The 22795-nt window shown below is 38.2% G+C and overlaps 1 protein-coding gene across 5 annotated transcripts in view; it reads right to left on the bottom strand.

Moving 5' to 3' along the window:
• Positions 1-761: 761 nt before the first annotated feature.
• The window catches only part of LOC126095230 (calnexin), a 70860-nt gene continuing 48826 nt past the window's right edge, over positions 762-22795 (bottom strand). For all 5 annotated transcript variants that reach the window (XM_049909975.1, XM_049909976.1, XM_049909974.1 and 2 more), the window contains exons 10-11: positions 6960-7262; positions 762-1684 (exon numbers count right to left, since the gene is read on the bottom strand). In XM_049909975.1, coding sequence (XP_049765932.1) covers positions 1580-1684; positions 6960-7262 — 408 coding nt within the window. In that variant the 3' untranslated portion in view covers positions 762-1579. The remainder of the gene's footprint in view (positions 1685-6959; positions 7263-22795) is intronic.

Here is a 22795-nt window from a genome sequence, read left to right as displayed (position 1 = left end):
ATACTGAGAATCTGAAAACAGCACAATACGAACTCAGTTTGCAATTTATTAGGAAAAATGTGGAACATAAGCTTAGGATGAAAGTGAAGGAACTTGGAGCCCAATTCCAATCTTAAAATCAACCGAGAACAAAAACGTCCACAAGGCAAGAGTATGTATGTAATTTTAAAGAAATTATATACTTGTAATGTAACAAATGCAGCCACTGACGTCAAATTTCCTGACACTTCACCACAACAAATTGTATTAAAAATAACACGTTTTGGAGACATGTTTTCTTTGGTGCATCACTTAAAATTGCATATTTTCATAATAAACAGGTATAAATACGAAAACCGACAAATAAAGCAAGTTAGTTTTGCAAACACTTAAATCTACATGGGGGTTGTTCAATTTGCTTCTGTCAACCAATCACAGTAAAGGCCATGTGACGAAATGAAACAACACCGTTGCATCATGTGAACTCCTAACTACCACTAATTGAAAATACATAAAAAACATTTATGATTCCAGGTTAAAATTGAAAACAGAGAAAACATTAAGCATATAACACCACGTTCAAACTCACTGCCATTGTACTAGCAGTAATCAATTTAACAACTGCGCCAGACACTTGTCGTCTTATGTAGGTGTTGCTGACCACAGCGCCGTATTTTGCCTGTTTACGTGTATCTGTATTTGAATATGCATGCCTATACCAGTTTCTTTGGCGCTTCAGTGTTTTATCACCTGTGAAATTTCCTCTTAAATCAAACAAAAAATATTGTGTAACACTGTTTATTTCTAAGTACTTCACTTGTTCTTAAGTGAGAACATACAATAAAACAGATTATATTTCAATTTATTGTGAAAATGCATAAATATTTCTAACAAGCTCACGTCCAATTATTCGTTATCTCCTTACAAAATGATTATTCTATATTAGAACCTCAAATTTCTACAATAAATACTTTTGAAATAATATACATGGAACATGGATAAAAGTATAACATATTGGAAGAATGAGGTTACTAAATGACAATTTAATACTCTTCAGCATCTTCCAAACTAAAATATCTAACAGCTTTAAATTTCTTTACATATCATTATGTAGAAATAAATGGCATGGAATGAAATGAATGTTTATCCTGGCAATGATTTCCAGCATTATAAGGCATTGATAGCAAGATTATGCAAACACTACAAAAACTTTGGTACACACTTGTTACTTCAACCATATTCTCTGTGACACATCCATACTAAACTTTAAGAAAACAATAATAATTATATATAAATAAAAAACATAAATGAAACAGTTAAAATGACCAGAACTGAAGCAGTGTAACGAAAATATTTCAACTGCATTTTTTTTTAAAAATAACTGAGTTTGTTACCCATATTTGATTCACACTGACAGTCATGAACACATACAGCAATACATAAAACTATAAACATCTGCACAATATTTTCAACAATGTAAAACAAACACAATCAAAATTAGCACTCTATGTTCAGAGTTTCTCTTTCAGTCACAAAGCACAGTAAACTGAAGCTGCACTTTGAGGTAATGCAAAGATCAGCTGCATTGTTTTAGGACAATTTATTCCTTCCGGGGGCGTCTTTTCTTTGGAGACCGAGGTGCATCTCCTGCAGCTGTTTCCCCATCAGCATCTTTATTTTCTTCTTCCTCTTCTTCAATTATTTCCTGATTGGGAAAGAATATTGTCAGTGTAACAATCAGCAACTTTATATTCAGTTTCACTGAAGTTTAATACATTAGGCTATGAATGATTTTAAAAGCTGTTATGTTTTTGTTTAGCCTTACAGAGGTTGGAGAAAAATATGGAAACCTCGTGAGAAATGCATGCTTGAACATAAATGCAGATGGCCGCCGAGCCTGCCGGTTAGGCTGTTGTACTTGACAAAGAATGGCACCTGTGCAATGCCATAACTCTGTTGCAACTGTCAATTATGGTCAGAATAGTGCTCTGTGTAGCTGCAAGTACTGTATGCCAGTTAATTGAATTTGAATGTAGGCAAACTGTGGTGCTTATGTTGTGGGTGCTTCCATAAACAAGATAGCCAAAGTGATGGGTGTTCCAATCTAATATTTATGCCGCATACAGGAAAAGCTGAAAAACATCATCCGCTAAGTCACAACAAGGACGAAAAGCATGTGTTGAGTGGCCATAGCAGATGGCCACTGAAGATGATTGTGACAAAAAGTAAGATGAACACAGGTGCATACGTCACTGTAGAACTGAATGTCACACTCTCAAACTTTGTCTGCTCAGAAACAATGCAGAAGAAGCTGCATAAGTAGAAACTGCAGGGCAAGCTAAAATTCCAAAATTACTCAGCAGCGATGTAATTTCCCACAACAGGAAAACGTGGTGCCAAAGCCATAAAACAGGGACTACTGAGCAATGGAAGAAAGTCATTTGGTTGGATGAGTCTTGTACTACACGGTTTCTAATTTCTGGGTAAATTTTATGTCCAAAGAGTGAAACACAGTGCAAGTTCAGTGATGACTTGGGCAGCCATATCATGGTATTCCAAGGACCCCATGGTTACTCTGCGAGGTCTCACTACTTCCAAGCACTGAAAGACCATTTTACCCAACCAGGCCAATCTGGTACAGTGTTTGTTCCCCAATGGTGATGCTGTGTTCTAACACAACAGAGCCCCTGTTCACATGGTTACCTTTGTCCAGAACTGGTTTTGAGAGCCCTGCCCTGACCATCACCAGATCTCAATATTAACAGGCGTGTGTGGTCTCCTTTGGAGAGAAGGATGTGCGATCGCTATTCACCTCTACATTCTACATACATACTCAGCAAGCCACTGTACAGTGCATGACAGAGGTACCCTGTACCACAACTAGTCCTGTCTTTTCCCATTCCACTCGCAGGTAAAGCAAGAGAAGAAAGACTGTCTATATGCCTCTGTACCAGCCCTAACTTCTCCTATCTTATCTTTGTGGTCTATACACGAAATGTATGTTGGCAGCAGTAAGATCATTCTGCAGTCAGCTTCAAATGTCAGTTCTCTAAACTTTCTCAGTAATGATCTTTGAAATGTGTCTCTTCTTCCCTCCAGGGATTCCCAATTGAGCTCTCTAAGCATAGCAGTAACACTTGCATGCTGATCAAACCTACCAGTAACAAATATAGTGGCTTGTCTCTGAATTGCTTCGATGTCTTCTTTCAATCCAACCAGGTGCGGATCCCGAACACTCTAGCAGTACTTAAGAATAGAGGGAGGAGGAGATTGGTGTTTAACGTCCCGTCGACAACGAGGTCATTAGAGACGGAGCGCAAGCTCGGGTGAGGGAAGGATGGGGAAGGAAATCGGCCGTGCCCTTTCAAAGGAACCATCCCGGCATTTGCCAGAAGCAATTTAGGGAAATCACGGAAAACCTAAATCAGGATGGCCGGAGACGGGATTGAACAGTCGTCCTCCCGAATGCGAGTCCAGTGTGCTAACCACTGCGCCACCTCGCTCGGAACTTAAGAATAGGTCACATTAGCTTCCTATATGTGGTCTCCTCTACAGGTGAGCCACAATTTCCTAAAATTCTCCCATTAAACCGAAGTCAACCGTTCACCATCCCTGTCACAATTCTAACACGCTCTAGGTCACATTAGCTTCCTATATGTGGTCTCCTCTACAGGTGAGCCACAATTTCCTAAAATTCTCCCATTAAACCGAAGTCAACCGTTCACCATCCCTGTCACAATCCTAACACGCTCATTACATTTCATATTGCTTCGCAACATTACACTCAGATATTTAATGACATGACTGGGTCAAGCAGGACATTACTAATGCTGTACCCAAACATTACAGGTTTGTTTTTCCTACTCATCTGTATTAACTTGCATTTTTTTCTAGCTGTCATTCATCACTAAACTAGAAATTTTGTCTAGGTCATCTTATATCAACTTAAGAGACATTTATCTGTGACACCTTCCTGTACATCACAGCATCGTCAGTGAAAAACTGCAACTGCTGCCCACCCTGCCTGCCAGATCATTTATGTATACAGAGAACAGCAACGCTCTTATCACACTTCCCTGGGGGACTCCTGATGTTACCCGATGAACACTTACCGTCGAGGACAACATACTGGGTTCTATTACTTACGAAGTCTTCAAGGCAGTCACATATCTGGGAGCCTATTCCATATGCACATACCTTCATTAACAGTCTGCAGTGGAGTACCATGTCTAATACTTTTCAGAAATCTAGAAATATGGGATCAGCCATAGTGACTCGAGAATTTTTGTGTAAATCCTAGAGACACTCGGCCTTCCATCGTCTCGAACACCCGATATTTTAAAAGTAAGTAAGAGAGAGGAAATGTATCTACTGCAATGCTGGTTTCTGTGCGCAGGTTGGAATTTTCTAATGAGAAGACAATAAGCGGGGCCACCAAGTGTTTACTGCAAGAGCAAACGCTATGTGAGAGGACACAGAGTAATTAAATGCTATTCGTTGCTGTGTTAAGAAAAATACACCTGAGCTGAAATGAAAGTATGAGAGTACAGAGTTATTTCAAGTGATAGAGAGTAATTTTTTGGTTCCTAGAGGAACTCTCTCTCTCACTTGAAATAACTCTGTACTCTCATACTTTCAGTTCAGCTCAGGTGTATTTTTCTTTCCACAAGTTTCATATAAGCATACAAACTCTTGCAAGTCAATTACACCAATACCCATTAGATACAGTTAAATATAATCACAATTGCCTGGTTGTAACAACCAAATAATTTATAGACATCCCATGTGTCTTGCTTTGTTCAGAGCTAAGACATGAAGTAAGTTAAAAGTTAAACGTCTATAGTCAAAAGTTTGTCTCTTTGTTTTTTTTTTTTTCTCTCCTCCAACAATCACATTTACTAACACCGAAAAGAATAGCATTTAATTACTCCGTGTCCTCTCACATAGCGTTTGCTCTTGCAGTAAACACTTGGCGGCATCATTCAACTGCCCCGCTTATCGTCTTCTCATTATTTCTTTGGTGAACAAGTTAGGGAGATTGACGCAGACGCATATCCAGAAGAGGATCAGCCAAACGTTTCAAGTAAGTCAAATACAGTGAGAGAAGTGTGAAGTTCGCAATACAGATTTTAATCACTTCTCTTGTTGCCGAAACCGTTAGACAGCCTGATGCTCTTCATCCACAGCTTGCACCATATCATGTGAGAAAAGAGCACTAGGTTTCGCACGAGTGATGCTTTTAAAAGCCATGCTAATTTGTGTACATAAACTTTTCGGTCTCTAGGAAATTTATTATATTCGAACTCAGAATACGCTCTAGAATTCTGCACCAAACCAGTGTTAAGGATATTGATCTGTGATTATGCGGGTGCATTCTTTTACCCCTCTTATATACAGGAGTCGCCTCCCCTTTTTTCCAGTCACTTGGCATTTTGTGTCGGCCGAGAGATTTGTGATAAATGCAAGCTAAGTAAGGGGCCTACGATGTAGATTACTCTCTGTAAGTGAACAGTGATTCCATCCGGACCTGGTGACTTATTTGCTTTCAAGTCCTTCAGTTATTTCTTTGAGCCAGGGATGCTTATTATTGTGTGATAGCAACACTCCTGCGTGAACGATTTCTTAAACCTGGAATTTAAAACTTCGGCCTTCCTTTTGCTATCTTTTAGTGCCAAACCAGACTGGTCAACAAGTGACTGAATTGGAGCCTTAAACCTGTTTAGTGATTTTACATAGGACCAGATTGTTTTCAGGTTCTCCACCAGATCTTTAGCTAAGGTATGACGGTGATAGTTGTTGAACCCTCCATGCACAAATTTTTTCACAGATGTACAAATCTCCACTAATCTTTGCTGTCTTAATTTTTGCATCCTCTTTTGAACTGAGAGTCCAACAGCCTCTGCTTCCTCAACATTTTTACTAAACCGTGGTGGGTCTTTTCTGTCCTTAATCCACTTACAAGGCACATTGTTTTCTACAGCACGATTTACAATCTGTTTAAATTTTGCCCACAAGCCCTCTATGGGCATCATTTGGAAACTAAATGATTGCAGTTCATTATCAATGTGAGACGCTACCAACTGTTTATCTGCTCTTTCTAGGGGTTTATTTATTAATTCATTTCAGACCAATATTAGAGACTTATAACTGTGGTTCGTGTTTACTTATAATTGGTAACTCTCCTTGACCTCTTGACTGATTAAATTTCATAATTATGGTCCTATGACATAGAGTAGCAAGGAGAGCTGCATCAAATCAGTCTCAGGACTGAAGACCACAACAACAACAACAACAACAACAACAAGTCAATGGCATCATGATCACTTAACCCTGTCTCTACACTGATACCATTGATAAGGTCCGGCCTGCTTGTAACTACAATGTCCAAGATACTTGCATTGCATGTTAGCTGCCAAACTAGCTGCTACAGACAGTTTTCAGAAAACTGTGATCAAAAGTACTTCACAAGACCGTCTGTCTGTACCCCCCCGCAATGAATCCACACACATCCAGTCTATATATCTCAATCATCATTAGCTGAACTTGCTACTATAATGCAGAAAGAATGGTGTACGATTCCCTTGAAAACCATGCAAAACCTGTATTTATCCATTCCATTCCAAGAAGACTGGAAGTTGTTTTGAAGGCCCACAGTTTGCCTAAACACAACAGACATGGTAATATGTTGTTTTAGGGGTTCCCACATTTTTCGTCCCCCCCTGCTCCCCCATGTGTGTTGATGAGATAACAGTTAAAAACACTGCACCTACGTTTCTAAACTTAATTTTATTTGGCTGGTGGCTAAGATTTCAATTTTCTGCAGTATGAAGCGTAGAATATAATAAAAGTAAAAAATCTTACCAGTTTTAGTGTTCAACATCGTAAATAAAAACAGGCACATCAAGGTTAAAAGTCTTAGTAATGGTGGCATGATGCATGAACATCTGGAATAGTTATAAGGAGCAACTATTAACACTTACCACTTCAGGTTCCGAAACTGATGTATGCTCAGGTTTAGAGCCTTCGGATCCTTTAGTTTTCTCCCCTTCATCCTGAACTCCAGAAGTTGCCACTTCTGATTCTGCTGCAGCATCTGCTGCTGCTGCTGTTGCTGTTTTTTCTTCTTCTTCTTCTTCCTCTTCCTCTTCTGGAACCTCCAGATCACTCTTCGAAGTTGGAACATTGTTTCTTGGTTTCAGTTCCTGTATTTCTTCTATGTTATCATCAGGAGATATGGCATCTGTCTTCTTTGCTTCAGCAGTACGCCTATGTTCATCACGTTCCTGGAAGTTACCATGGGAAGGCATAATTAAATAGCAAACAAGTGTTGCCAATATGCACACTGTAACAACTGGAAATGAAGCTTTCACAATGAAATCTGTAATGTAACTATAAATTTACTGGTCAGCCCAGAAGAGCATACATTAGTAGGGTGATTTAATGCACACATTTTATTGCTGAGCAAGAGCAGTACAGTAACAGTAAAACAAAATGGCAAATGACACTGTCTCAAAAATTAGAACTGGAAAAAATTTGAGACTGGAACTAATACCTCTTCCAGAGAGCTAAGAAGAGGAAGAAGAAAAATTAGGAAACATGGAAATCATTTGTGAGTCAGCTAATTCAGAAGTTCATTTTACACATGGGCACATGCCAATAACTTATAACATACAGCCCATATATGCATTTAATGCAGCAAATATAGTTTTTAAAAGAATAAAGATTACCTTCACCCCTACATGCCTAAGTTGTTTGTGGGAACTGCACCAACACAAATGCAAAACAAAAATTATCAAAAACTTACGGGGCACACTAAGCATGACATAACAAACAATTACAATCATAAACTTATTTTGGTTTTTTGCTTCAGGAGCACCTGGTCTCCTGTTAGCTCTATAACCTCTATAACTGCTGAGAGGAGCTTTGAATTTTATATACAATTCAAAGTGAGTAGACCAATTACAAATAGCTACAAGTATTTAATGTAAAGCAGTACATCAATAAGAATTACAGAGAATTTGTAAAAGGGTGGGTTTACAACTATCTATATGAATCCTCCTGTTCACTTGGACAACATAAGCAAAAATCCAATTTATGTCATACATTATCAAGTATATGTGGTGTCACTGACACGAGCTCATTAAAAATGTGCCTTTTTTAGTTCTGGAATTATTTTTCACAAAAGAGGCACATGCACAATGTCTTTCACTTAATCTGACAAAAAAAAAAGAAATCAGCAGTTCTCAGGTACGGAGATCTAGATAGCCAAGAGCAGAACACAGCATTGTCTTGTCGAGAAAGAATGATCTGTTCACCTCCTGTAAAATTTATATTATGTACTAAGCCCATGCCTAGTACAGTAGTACAGGTTTATATGCCAACTAGCTCTGCAGATGATGAAGAAATTTATGAAATGTATGATAAGATAAAAGAAATTATTCAGGTAGTGAAGGGAGACGAAAATTTAATAGTCATGGGTGACTGGAATTCGAGAGTAGGAAAAGGGAGAGAAGGAAAAATAGTAGATGAATATGGATTGGGGGTAAGAAATGAAAGAGGAAGCCATCTGGTAGAATTTTGTACAGAGCATATCTTAATCATAGCTAACACTTGGTTTAAGAATCATAAAAGAAGGTTGTATACATAGAAGAACCCTGGAGATACTAGAAGATATCAGATAGATTATCTATTGGTAAGGCAGAGATTTAGGAACCACGTTTTGAATTGTAAGACATTTCCAGGGGCAGCTGTGGACTGTGACCACAATCTGTAGATGAAAACTGAAGAAACTGCAAAAAGGTGGGAATTTAAGGAGATGGGACCTGGATAAACTGACTAAACCAGAGGTTGTACAGAGTTTCAGGGAGAGCATAAGGGATCAATTGACAGGAATGGGGAAAGAAATACAGTAGAAGAAGAACGGGTAGCTCTGAGGGATGAAGTAGTGAAGGCAGCAGAGGATCAAGTAGGTAAAAAGATGAGGCCTAGTAGAAATCCTTGGGTAACAGAAGAAATATTAAATTTCATTGATGAAAGGAGAAAATATAAAAATGCAGTAAATGAAGCAGGCACAAAGGAATACAAACGTCTCAAAAATGAGATCGACAGGAAGTGCAAAATGGCTAAGCAGGGATGGCTAGAAGACAAATGTAAGGATGTAGAGGCTTATCTCACTAGGGGTAAGATAGATACTGCCTACAGGAAAATTGAAGACACCTTTGGAGAAAAGAGAGCCACTTGTATAAATATCGAGAGCTCAGATGGAAACCCCGTTCTAAGCAAAGAAGAGAAAGCAGAAAGGTGGAAGGAGTATATAGAGGGTCTGTATATGGGGATGTACTTGAGGACAGTATTATGGAAATGGAAGAGGATGTAGATGACGATGAAATGGGAGAAATGATACTGCGTGAAGAGTTTGACAGAGCACTGAAAGACCTGAGTCGAAACAAGGCCCCGGGAGTAGACAACATTCCATTAGAACTACTGATAGCCTTGGGAGAGCCAGTCCTGACAAAAATCTACCATCTGATGAGCAAGATGTATGAGACAGGTGAAATACCCTCAGACTTCAAGAAGAATATAATAATTCCAATCCCAAAGAAAGCATGTGTTGACAGATGTGGAAATTACCAAACTATCAGTTTAATAAGTCACAGCTGCAAAATACAAATGCGAATTCTTTACAGACGAATGGAAAATCTGGCAAAAGCCGACCTAGGGGAAGATCAGTTTGGATTCCGTAGAAATGTTGGAACACGTGAGGCAATACTGACCTTACGACTTATCTTAGAAGAAAGATTAAGAAAAGGCAAACCTACGTTTCTAGCATTTGTAGACTTAGAGAAAGCTTTTGACAATGTTGACTGGAATACTCTCTTTCAAATTCTAAAGGTGGCAGGGGTAAAATACAGGGAGCGAAAGGCTATTTACAATTTGTACAGAAACCAGATGGCAGTTATAAGAGTCAGGGGTATGAAAGGGAAGCAGTGGTTGGCAAGGGAGTGAGACAGGGTTGTAACCTATCCCCAGTGTTATTCAATCTGTAGATTGAGCAAGCAGTAAAGGAAACAAAAGAAAAATTCGGAGTAGGTATTAAAATACATGGAGAAGAAATAAAAACTTTGAGGTTCGCCAATGACATTGTAATTCTGTCACAGGCAGCAAAGGACCTGAAAGAGCAGTTGAACGGGATGGACAGTGTCTTGAAAGGAGGATATTAGATGAACATCAACAAAAGCAAAACGAGGATAATGGAATGTAGTCTAATTATGTCGGGTGATGCTGAGGGAATTAGATTAGTAAATGAGACACTTAAAGTAGTAAAGGAGTTTTGCTATTTGGGGAGCAAAGTAACTGATGATGGTCGAAGTAGAGAGGATATAAAATGTAGACTGGCAATGGCAAGGAAAGCGTTTCTGAAGAAGAGAAATTTGTTAACATCGAGTATAGATTTAAGTGTCAGGAAGTCGTTCCTGAAAAGTATTTGTATGGAGTGTAGCCATGTATGGAAGTGAAACATGGACGATAAATAGTTTGGACAAGAAGAGAATAGGAGCTTTTGAAATGTGGTGCTACAGAATAATACTGAAGATTAGATGGGTAGATCACATAACTAACGAGGAGGTATTGAATAGAATTGGGGAGGAGTTTGTGGCACAACTTGACAAGAAGAAGGGACCGGTTAGTAGGACATGTTCTGAGGCATCAAGGGATCACAAATTTAGCATTGGAGGGCAGCGTGGAGGGTAAAAATCGTAGAGGGAGACCAAGTGTAACACCAACAACGCCTCTCAGTGTTAATAAACCAAAATGGCTCCCATGCCCTCGAAATATAAATTCAGAAAATGTAGTAATTTACGAAATAGAAATAAGAGACAAATAGAGGGAAATCTATAGTAGAAAAATAATAGAAAAAGAAGAGAATTTTAATCATAAATTTTGGATGCATGGGAGGGGGAAAAAACGATAGAAATGGTTAAATTATTAGTTATTCTTATATACGAGAAAATCAATATTATAGTCACAGAACGTAGGTCTTGAACACCAAAGATAGTGTTTACTGAAGTATAAAGAGACCTACAATGCAATTATGATGCTCCAGTCTCTATCTTCTAGTCTGTTCGAAGTCAATTAGGACGTACAGCTTTAGGAAGCAACAATAGGAGCTTTATTAAACCAGGGCGCAAGAATAAATCGCGACAAGATTGTTTTTTGGGAAGCATTAATTTCAGATCAGAATTAGAACTTTTGTCATATTAGAGGAACGGGGAGGTGATCAATAATCTCTCTGACTTTAACGTCACTTCGTGTGAAGATTTAAATATTTTACGGAATTAACGATTTTTGGACAGAGTCGGACTTTGTATTGTGATAGTGGAAAAGCTTTACTTCACACAACTAGTAATCATAGTTCGTGACAGTTTATGGATATTAAACGGGAACAATCTTTTTATTGAAAGTGACAGAACATTGTTTAGTATCTCTGATATTGACAGGATTCCAGATTAGATACTTATTCAAATAACCCCTTTGAATGCGATTGTGTGAATGAATTGATTTATTAATAACTATTGTTAAATAAAATAACTTGTTAATTTGAACTTGACTTCGATTTAGGTTCGTAAATAATTAGGTTACGTGATTTTCACCAAGAATAAACTGCAGACTAGTAACTGAAACAAGTGAACGAGAATCTATTGAAAACACTAGTATTAAGTTACTTATGGTTTTTTCCTTCAGAACTGGGAAGAAAATACGTGTAGTGACTCACTGGGGTTAATTTAAGAACTAGCTGGGATAAAACAAAACCCCTCAATACCAGTCAATGTATAGATAAAGTAACATTCCTACTTTCATGCAAGATACGATAGCCAGGATAGAAAAAAAGGGTCGCTACACAAGAGATGAATACACTAAGCAGATTCAGAAGGATTTAGGTTGCAGTAAGTACTGGGAGATGATGAAGCTTGCACAGGATAGAGTAGCATGGAGAGCTGCATCAAACCAGTCTCAGGACTGAAGACCACAACAACAACAACAACAACAACACAATTTTATTTTCAGCTTTCTTTTGAGAACACACCAAACTGATTTGTGGCTTTTGTGTATCCCTATTGGCTTTGTGTGTTTGCTTCTAAAGATTATGTTATCTATAGACTATGTTTTTTGTGCTGATACACATGTCCGCCTGGCACCTTCTGCAAACTTTGTTGGCATCTGCAGGTGCTTAATGGTATCACTGACGAACCCTTTACGGAATGCCTTCTGCAAGGGATCCTACACTTTCACTTATAGCATAGAATGTTGCACGTACGTATCAGCGCCTAACTAATGGCCTCTAATTCAATAAACTTGTATAATGATAAAAAATTTTAAATTTCTTTTACATTCGACATTCTTATCAATATGTTACTATGCATTAAATAGTTGTAACAACTTTTAATTGCTATATTCATTTTCTATGGCATTGTATACTTTTGTCCTTACTACTGAACTAGGGACTAAAGATCAGAAACGGATCAATTCTAACGTTCCGACTGCACACTTCCCAAATCAAGGCGCCATTGCTACATTACCGCTAACTATAGATTAGCACTATCTTCCTTCCTCCCTTCCCCCTGTAGTTCTGGGAATTTATGAGCCTGAGAACTGTGGCACTGCAGTCACTTCATGATCATCGACTCATTCTCTCTTAGTGAAGCATGCAGGGCTGTAAGGCTAGTCGTGACTTACTGTTAGTAGGGAAGATGATTATGACATTGCTGCTATAAAGCAGCAGTGACAAGCTAAAAGACCGATTGTCAAGATCTTATGGCCTTTAATGAAGGTGTGTTTTGCAAGACTGTGACGGGCATAAGACGAAAATTAATCGATACAAAATACATAACAGCAAATGTTTTCCATTTAAGGAAGAGTGAAATCTGGAATAATTTTCACACTATAGTCCATACTTCAGACAGAAAACATCCAAATTTCAGCCAATTAAAACAAAATCATTGTATTGTTGTTTATTCCACCTCTACCACAAGGAAACGTGTGTGCAGTTTTCACTGTGCAGAGAGTAACATCACTGTTATACCTCTGCAACAAAAAAACCACACTATTTCTGTATTAATTTGGTCATGGCAACTTGCATTTATGAGCTAACAGTTAGTTGTGTATCTTATCATTCATTTCTGTAATTTATTTTAATAATTAACAACCATTTAGAGGTTGCACTTCTTCCCCATACCAGGTTTTCTGGTATTTTCATTACAGAAAATGTGTAAACATCAAAGTAAGCCTTAAAAGATTTTCTCTGAATAGATATTTGATGTTAAAATAAATTTACAGCAGTTTTCTAAAATGTTTTATCTAGATAAATGGATGTATAAACAGATCAATATTCACCCCTAATTGATCAGTTCTATTGGTATGTAACTTGCATCTGTCATTTATCGTATTTACTTGAATCTAAGCTGCAATCGAATCTAAGCCACACCTGAAAAATGAGACTCGAAATCAGGGGGGAAAACATTCCTGAATCTAGCCGCACCTGAAATTTTAGCCTCGAAATTCAAGGGGATAGAAAAGTTTTAGACCACACTTCCAAATCGAAACAAAGTTGGTCCATTGTAACATGGGACACAATTTAGGTCAAATGGATGAAGATACAGCTAAAGTAGTTTGGTTCGAGTCGTAAGCTTAACAGTTAAGCTTTTCCAAGTAGCCATTGCTATGTGTCAGGTGCTCCGCCCGTATTCTTACGGTTACCCTTCCTTTTTTAAGGCCTTCGTCTGGTTCGAATCGATTGCTTATTTTGCTTTGATCTGATTAGTGCTGCTCTCTTTGTTATAGGTGTTTACGTCACTCTAAGCTGAAAATGCATTATTGTTATGTGTCATGCATTGTTTGTCGCATTCTGATAATGAGTGTTTACAACCTGTTGCCACTCTTGGCATGGCTTGCTTTTGTGCATGCTACCGCAGCCTTTTTTTAAAAAAAAAAAAAAGAAGAAGAAAAAAAAAAAAAAGGGAGAGAGAGAGAGAGAGATTAGTGAAAATTTTTCTCCGTTTGAAAATTTTTGCAGACGTCTCTTTAGTACATTACATTCTGCACAGAGATTAGAGTCATCTTAGATTTAAAAATCTAGTCAGTTGCCGTGCTTCATTTCTGACTGTGTCGCTAATCAGCATAAGAATAATACGAATATAAACATGTTATGTATATTCTTCCATGTTTACTGTTGTCACACTCAACTTTCGTAGTTTATTAGGCAGACAGGATTTAAATAAGATAGCAGCAAATACGAAAGAATACACGACATGTTTACATTCTTCTACCTTTTCTTTTAATTTATTTACTGACGCAGAGGTTTTGGCGTCAGTATTTATCTTTGTGCCTGCAAAGCATGCCTGTGTAGAGCTACATATATTCGATGGCATTTTTTAGAACTTCCGCTTACTTTGCACTCAATTCTAAGCCGCAGGCAGTTTTTTGGATTACAAAAACCGGAAAAAAGTGCGGCTTGGATTCGAGTAAATACGATAGGTAGATCAGACATTTTGTGATACTTCAACTTCCACTTGAGAATAGTTATAATGCCAACAGTTATGTATGTAGTACAAATGCCACGAATCTGATGTTATACTTGTGAACTTTTGTACTTCCTCTCCTTTCTGAGCGAATCAAATCCAATTGTACCTGACAACAGACTCACGTGACAAGTGGGCTGCGGCAGGGACAGACAAGTTGAGTCTACGGGCACATGGAGACAGTGTATATGGAGATGACCTCAGAGGAATTGCTAATGAGTTTAAAGCGAGTACGTACATGGAGCTCATTTCTGATCTCTAATAGGGATCTGAAAATTTAGCATCAATTTTTGGCGAAATTGGTATCTATTTTGGATGAAATTAACATTTTTTAAAAAATTATTAGACTTACAAATTTAAAAAACTGTCATACTAATGCGCCTGAAGCCAAAAATGGCTGCAAAAACAGTGACCAGAGATTAAGTAATAAAAAAGAATGTATGATTTCTATGGAATATTAGCTTTTACAAAAACTTTAAACAGCTTTTTTAAAAACCGTTTTTGTTTTTCTTCTTCTTTTGAGTATATACAACTTTTGAACAATTAAATGTTTCTGTTGAGAAGCTGCATTTTTTCCTCGGCCTCACACTGACTGGTTTTGTTTTCTGAGAGTGTGGACAATATAACGTGGCACTCAGCCGCGTGAATACACAATCGAGAACTTTGACCGTCTGAGGGGAGAGAAGCGGTGTGGGAGAACAAACCTGACCCCTCTCTCGCTGGTCTACAACCATGTTCTATGTTTCTGACAGCAGAACAAACTCTCGGTCTTAGGGATCGCAGAAGCTATGCACAACTCTAGGCAAAATGTAGTTGGTAACAGCTACTGTCAATTTATTGCCACAGTTTGCACATCATCAATGAAGTACTTCAGGCCCAATGTCGATCAGTACCTTTTGCAACCACTGTTCAAAACATTCTAGTCCCAATCTAAAAACTGCTATGTTTTTACTCATACTAGCATATAAAAATATGCATTTCTTTGCTATAAAATGCTATACCCAGATCAGAATAATGAAGTGACAGGCAGTTAGTTGTTTACATGATTGCTACCATAGCAACATCAGGGTGTATACGTGGACGAGGAAAAAAAAATTCCCGGATTTTTCCCAGTTAAAAGTACATTTCCTCCTGGGTGAAAAAATACTTTTTCCATGTTAAGTGAAAGTATACTTTTCCTTGGAACTGTAAAACTTATCAGTCTTTAGAACGGTTATGGTTTTATACACGGGCGTAGAATTTCCCAGCTCTTTAGAAAACAAAACTCAGGGAACCAAACACGTTTTGGGAAGATGTCTGACGTGCAGCAACATGTACACTGCATATTTTCATATTACGAAAGTATAAATTCGAATTCCACCAAACACCGCATGTTACTTTCCAAAGCACTGAAATCGTGATTGCGATGTGCTTTTGTAAGCCAGTCATAGCTCACATCACGTGATCTCGCCAGCCGATGACAGTGGATATTCAGAACATAGAACACGTGATGTAGTCGGCCAAATGCAACATCACTTTTAGGTAACATGAACACACAAATAGGGAAAGTTAATGGTTTAAATTAATATACATAGTGCTGCTACAAGAAAAGAAAAGTTTTCACATATAATGTTGCCCCTTTTTGCGCGTGTTACACTTTAAGATACACGACACAAATGTGCCAGTAAATTGTTTAAGAACTACATAATTGCTAGATCTTCTGGGCTCGAAATTATTCTAAATCATAGTACTCAAAGAGTTGATTTTTAAATTAAGAGTCAAAAGCTCTGGGTTTTCTGAAATTCATCTTACATTCCGGCACACAGTTCATCTTGCGTAAAAGGAAATTTACTTTGAAAGTGACGCTTTCCAAACCACCATTCGCAATATTTTCCAGCGACCTGTTAGAAATAGGTTCGTTTCAGCAATTGCCAGAAAGCGCCTGATAACAAGCGTCTTACATAATGTCATAAAAGAAACAAGAGATTAGAGGATACTCTAAGAGCACGGGTATTTCATGAACCAAACTAAAATGCATAATTCGCCTTAAAGCGCACATTCGTATGTCCAGATTCTTGGAGTACCAGTACTGTATTATCTCATGTTTGGTTCTTTATTATGGCATAATGCCATACGTTCTAGAAGATGAAAACATGCACCTGAAATGCAGCGAACAGTTGAAACTAGCCAATAGTATGGAATTAAACACTCTGTTTCAAATAAATTGGCTGGTTAAGCAGGAAAGATTAATAAAAACCAAATTTCTTTAGTAAATCGACAGAAAGAATTTCATTGTTCTGCAATGTGATTAATGCTTGACTGTCAGAAAGGGGAAATAAAATAAAATCTGAAACTAATAACATATTTTAGCCTTCCGTAATTATGTAATTCACTTGATGGCTCCCTGTCACAAAAATTAGTTTTGTTTTCATTTGACTTAAGAGCAATAAACGAAAAGGAAACAGCAAAATCACCAAATGTAAACACGGGTCAGTGAGACTACCCGCTTCCCCATTACAACTTAATACTGCTCTGTAGATTTGCACCGGATCTACGATATTTCCGATCCGGGGCAATACTAGATAAAGCGCCCCCCCCTCGAGCATTTGAGAGATACGACACCAAAAATTTTAAAAATCGACTTTTCAAAAAATGTCCATTTTGTAGCGCACATCTTTCTGAAGAGTCTGATACATAAAATATGTGTGTTTGAGGAAATGTAAGACATATTGTTTGGTCTTAAATGTGCCAAAGTGCAGTCCCATGCCTCTTCACACAGCATTCTATCGTACGTCAATGTATTTCGTTCTGTGGAACTCAAACATGTAACATTTTGTAATGGGTGGCATCGAACTATATTCAGACAGTGGAAATTAAAATTTCCTGTGGTGCCTCTCCTGCTCCTAATCGGCCCGTTTGACAACCTGCCCCTGTTTTTAAAACAACTCACAATAAATACTGGATGGGATTATTTGTAACTGGGAGAACAGTAACTCTTCAGAAAATTGCACTCTTTATTGCCTGTTAGCTAACAACTTTATGTTTTGTGTGACATAAAATTAAATATAGGATACATAAAACCAGTAAAGACAATAGACAAACAAGACAGTACACATTTCTTCAATTCTTAAGTCCTTGCATTGTTTTTCTCACTAACCTTAGTACAGCTTTACATGGCATGCTTTCCTTTTGGGTAAGAATCTATTAACTCATCAAAGTTCGTCAAACGTTTTGCTACACGAAAAAACCAAATGTTGTCTAATACTGAAAATGATAATAATATGAATAGAACCCAAGACTGGTGTGGTTTCTCGATCTGATTATGTGTATAGGTCTGACTAATATTGCAGCAATTGTAACACACACCGAATAAACGACACTGTTTTGGCACAAAGGGTCATTTTTATAACAAAACAGAACATAATAACTGAAAAGCAAACTGGTGCTTTTAATTTATAATTAGAATGTTGTTCTACCAAGAACCGACGGAAGATTCTGTTAATACGACAGAATATAATCACGAAGTACCAATATCAAATGCCTATTAGGCCTACTACAAGCAAAAAGTTTCATTCATACGCTCTAGCTTCTGAAGCAGTCGTACGAAATTTTTATATAAATTTGGAGTCGTCATATTCTTCCGTAATTTGTGTGATGTCCCCATTTCTTCTCCTTCCTCGTTCTAACAATCTTGTCATCACTAATTCTGTGACTATTCCTGCCAGGGTTACAACTTATTAACTTGACTAAACCTGCCACACTTATCGTTTTAGTTATCCCGTGTTTTTTCTCCGGTTAGGCGTTATTACGTGTTCATACAACGCGTTTTCCGCCCTGCTCCCACAATAGAAATCTAGCGGCTGCTAGCCGGGGACTGTACAACTGGCCCTTACCAGTGTAGCATTCTGGCAAAAAAGAGGGAGAAGGTACTACTCATACGCGACTCAACTGCGCATGTGCGTGAGCTCGCTCGCAACTGCTCAAATGAATCTACTCTAAGCACTTGTGACGTCACGCTCATCGGAGGCAATTTGCTGTTATGAAGCATTGCATGGTCTTCCTAAAGCCATTGACAAATTTTGCTGTTGGCTGACGCCTGTGTGAGCACTGTGTTTTGTTGCTGTATATAGCGCATATCCTTGGCAACTTTATTTTATTTTAGTTTTTTTCTCTCTTTCGTTTTATTGCTGCAGTATTATTCTGCAGTAGCGAAATACAGTAATATCCTTTGTTAAGAGTATTGGTTCTTACCAGTCAATGTTACAAAAATTTAACTGAAAACTGAAACAATGGAAAATTCCCGGAATTCTAAAAAAATCCCGAGTTTTTCCAGGTTTTGTCACAGATGAAAAAATTCTTGGATCTCCCGGCTGTCCCGGGTCGTATACACCCTGAGCATCCAACCAGAGAACAAGCTTGATCACATTGCCTGTTTGTTCACCACTGTCTTGTCACTGTATGGACGACAATTACGGACACTTATATAATTGTAGTTATTAGTTTTCATCACCAGCTTTGTTTCTTTTTGCTAATTCTGTTTACAATACACAAAATAATTTATGCAGCTATGTTGAAAGTGAGCGGTAAAGTGATTAGAGTATTAAGAACCTGCAAGGCGATCTCATTACTGCAGATCAACAGGAAACGTTGGATGGACTACAGAACTGAAATGCACAGCTGCTGCTGTTGCGGCTATTTTAGCGAACGGGTAACGGCGAACCGTGAACATTGCCCTTTTCCATGTCTAGTTGTCAGTCACTTTATTGTCATGATCAAGGTACAGGTCCCACAGCTGAGTCCTACGTAGTTATAAGTAGCATGTATCTTAATATAGACCATTCAATTGATGCAGCTAACATGGCGCCAGAGCACAAATTATGACCACACTGATATGTCATTGCATTCATCCATTGGTGCACTCTTTATTTTGCAATTATTTTTGATGCAACAGTTCGTTTGGAAACACACTGCTATGAAGCACCAGGTATTAGGTAAATTCTCATTTTCGTATTTTGAGATATCATTCGCATCTATCGCAAATGTGAATTTTTTAGTTCCCTATCAACCAGTCATAAACACTGTGAGACAACGCTGTGCTTCACAGTGTAAAAGGGTATCATTTTAGCAAAGTAAAGCTGTTATCAATCAGAAGATCGGTTTCAACACCACAGTGCTTTACTAGGCATAGTCCTTGTTATGGTTTGCTGTTGCCTTCCAGCGACCTTCAAACTCACTAGTCCACTCTTATCAAGGGACATACAGTTTTATGTGGACCTGAACCACAGTACAACTTCGGATTTTGCACATTAATAAACACTGCCTGATGTGAACGAAGTGATAAATGACAGATGAAAAATCCTACAACTGACCAGGGATCTAACACTAAAGCCTAGTTTACATAACGACATTAGATTGCAGGCAACTGCGCTACCAGCCACTGTGCATGCACGCTGCATGTCTGCACAACTCATTGGTGAAACTGAACAGTTTCGGTGTGTTCCAACATTGGCAACACTAGTTGCATGAGTTTTGATGTTATGTTGTTTCTACAGTGTAGACAAACTGAAACATGAAGTGGGGAATGGAGAATAATGTTTGCTTTTTGGATATCTATGCTTTGCATAGGTGTGTGTGGGATTTCAGTGATGCTGATTACAAAAATAACAAACATTTTGCTGCTCCAGAGACCTTCACGTGCGATCAGAACATAGATAGTTTGACAATATCTGAGCTGCAGGGCAAAATTTATTGAATTAGAAGCACATATACAAGAATATTGTTGACAGGAAGGAAGGCTACTCAAATCAAGCAGCTACATTCTTTATTCAATATTCATCTATTTAAAATGTCACACAGTGCTCCCCATTCACATATGTTTGAATTTTGAAATATTGCCTCTGTACAGATCTGTCAAGAGAGTAGTTTGCAAACCATTCTCTTCTTAATGCGGCCTGCTGCAAATAATTACTGCTGTTAATAATTATTATTGTTAATAATTATTGGTGTTGATGAAAAAGCATCATCACCAACTAAAACTGCATCTTTTAGTATGCCAAGTGTTCTCAATTGTAATACATGAAATGTGATATGTAATTTCAGTTCTGGCGACAGTGCTTCATGCATTACAATATCTTTTTTCCTTATCGCATAAATAACTATTTAGAGGAAATGCAGTTCTGGTGACATTCAAAGATAATTAAAAGAGCTTCTTGGGTCTTCCATTACAAATTATTTCAGCAAGAATGCTGAGCAACCGAGCTGGCATCTTTTCTTAATCCAGTCACGAATCTAAACATGTTTCTGATTTTTTTCTTATGTAGCGATTCCACGCAACAAGCTTTAACTCCATCACAACTTGTGCGACATGCAGCTGCCAAAACTGAAGTATATACTGGTTTCGCCGTGTCTACAGTCAAATATGAAACCATTTGCGTGCTACTCATTCCACGCAACGAGTGGCGCAACCCAATGTCGTCGTCTAAACTAGGGTAGCGCACTTTTCCTTCACCTGGATCTCCTGGATGGCCCCCTCATCAAGATACATGGGTCACTCACAGGATGAGACTGCATGATCACCATTACAATTTATACAAGAGGGGAGGAGGAGGAGGAGGAGGAGGCGAGCAATCACCCCTCATGAACATCTCTACCACATGTATCACATTTGGCCGTGTTCTGACAGGACACGTGAGTGTGATTATAGCATCGACACTGGTAGTAATGCATCCAGTTTGGAACGTGCAGTTTAACCATGATGACTTCATAGCCTGCCTTAGTCTTCAATGAAGGCACTACTTGATCAAATGTGATAAAAAGAGTGTGTGTAGGTACTAACCTTGCAATAACCTTTTTCATTACCCAACAGACCACAGTGACACCATGATCATATGACATAATTTTGGATTGCTCCTTCAGTCAGACTATCAAGGAGCCAAGTATAAATAACACCACACACAAGAGTTCAGCATATGATGGGCTTTGACATGAACAGGACAGCCATAGAGGAGCAAAGCTGTAAGTAGTTGTTGGGCTTGAAAAATCGCAATTAGTCTCCAGAAGCGAAGTCCCATCGCGTAAGCGAAGGCAGGATTTCACAGGACTGCAATCACATTGACATCTTTCTGAACAATAAACAGATTAGGTGTAGCAAAGGACTGACTCCTTCAGTACGTCTTTCGTTTCTTTATGTACAGAAGAGCAGTTACTGCTCTCCAGCAACTCTACTTCATACAAAAGTACCACAGGTCGTACAAATACTTGACTGGGGCTGCAGTTTGATGACCACTGGATTAGATTATCTGCTTCGAAGCAGTGACATTTTCATAACAAGTATTACTACGATATCTGGACAAATATAGTTTTGGCAGCACTTTCACTTTCTGCCATGCAATAAAAATACAAGGGAATACTTATGTAAATATTGCATGTTAACTGTCCTATGGAACTTTACACTGAGCTAAATGTACAAATTATTCTAGCAATATCTCATTGTTTTTCAAGAAAATATCAGATTAAGTGACTCATCACGCATGAATGACAGGAAAATTTGGTTAAGTGCATTGGAACACAAGATTTTATCTTATAAAGAAATAAAAATTTGAAGCACTTGTGTTCCAAACACTCAATAGTTTACTTCCACATGCTGCTGCTGCTGTTATTGTCATCTGAAGACCAGTTAGGTGTGCAGTTCCAGACAGCCTATCCTGCCTCTACAACTACTGCAACCTACATCTACCTGTATAGTGATACATTCTGTTCCTTGAATGAGAGGTATCACTTCCTTAAAAGCATATGTCAGAGGAAAAATATTCACGACAATAGTTGATAAGTGGTAAGCACCCCACAGCTGGGAGGTGTTTTAAATCATATGTGCTGATACCAGAGCTAACAACCCTGTGGCTGTAGGTGGATAGCAGTCAGATGACCCTACCTGCTGAGGTGGAGATGGGAGTTCCATGGAGCAGGTGGTGCAGATGAAAGAGCTCCATGAAATCACAGAATGTTAAATGTCAAAGATAATAAATGTATTGTAATTGTTAAGTATCATGTTGACTCGGATATGTTATGTATGTAGTACAAAGGCAATATATGATTTGGTAGCTGCCCTCGTTTATCATGCTTTGAGTTGTGACTTTTGTGATAACAGAAGACAAAGAATTGAACCTCACTTCTTATTTACATGGTGGAGTGAATGAGAACGAGAAGTTACTTTTCGGCAGCTTTGTCCACAGCCTGTAAGGAGGCAAAATCTGCGCCAAGTTGGA

Source organism: Schistocerca cancellata, chromosome 8, assembly GCF_023864275.1.
Source record: "Schistocerca cancellata isolate TAMUIC-IGC-003103 chromosome 8, iqSchCanc2.1, whole genome shotgun sequence".
NCBI classification, from domain to species: Eukaryota; Metazoa; Arthropoda; class Insecta; order Orthoptera; family Acrididae; genus Schistocerca; species Schistocerca cancellata.
This window is presented reverse-complemented; position numbering and strand designations above follow the sequence as displayed.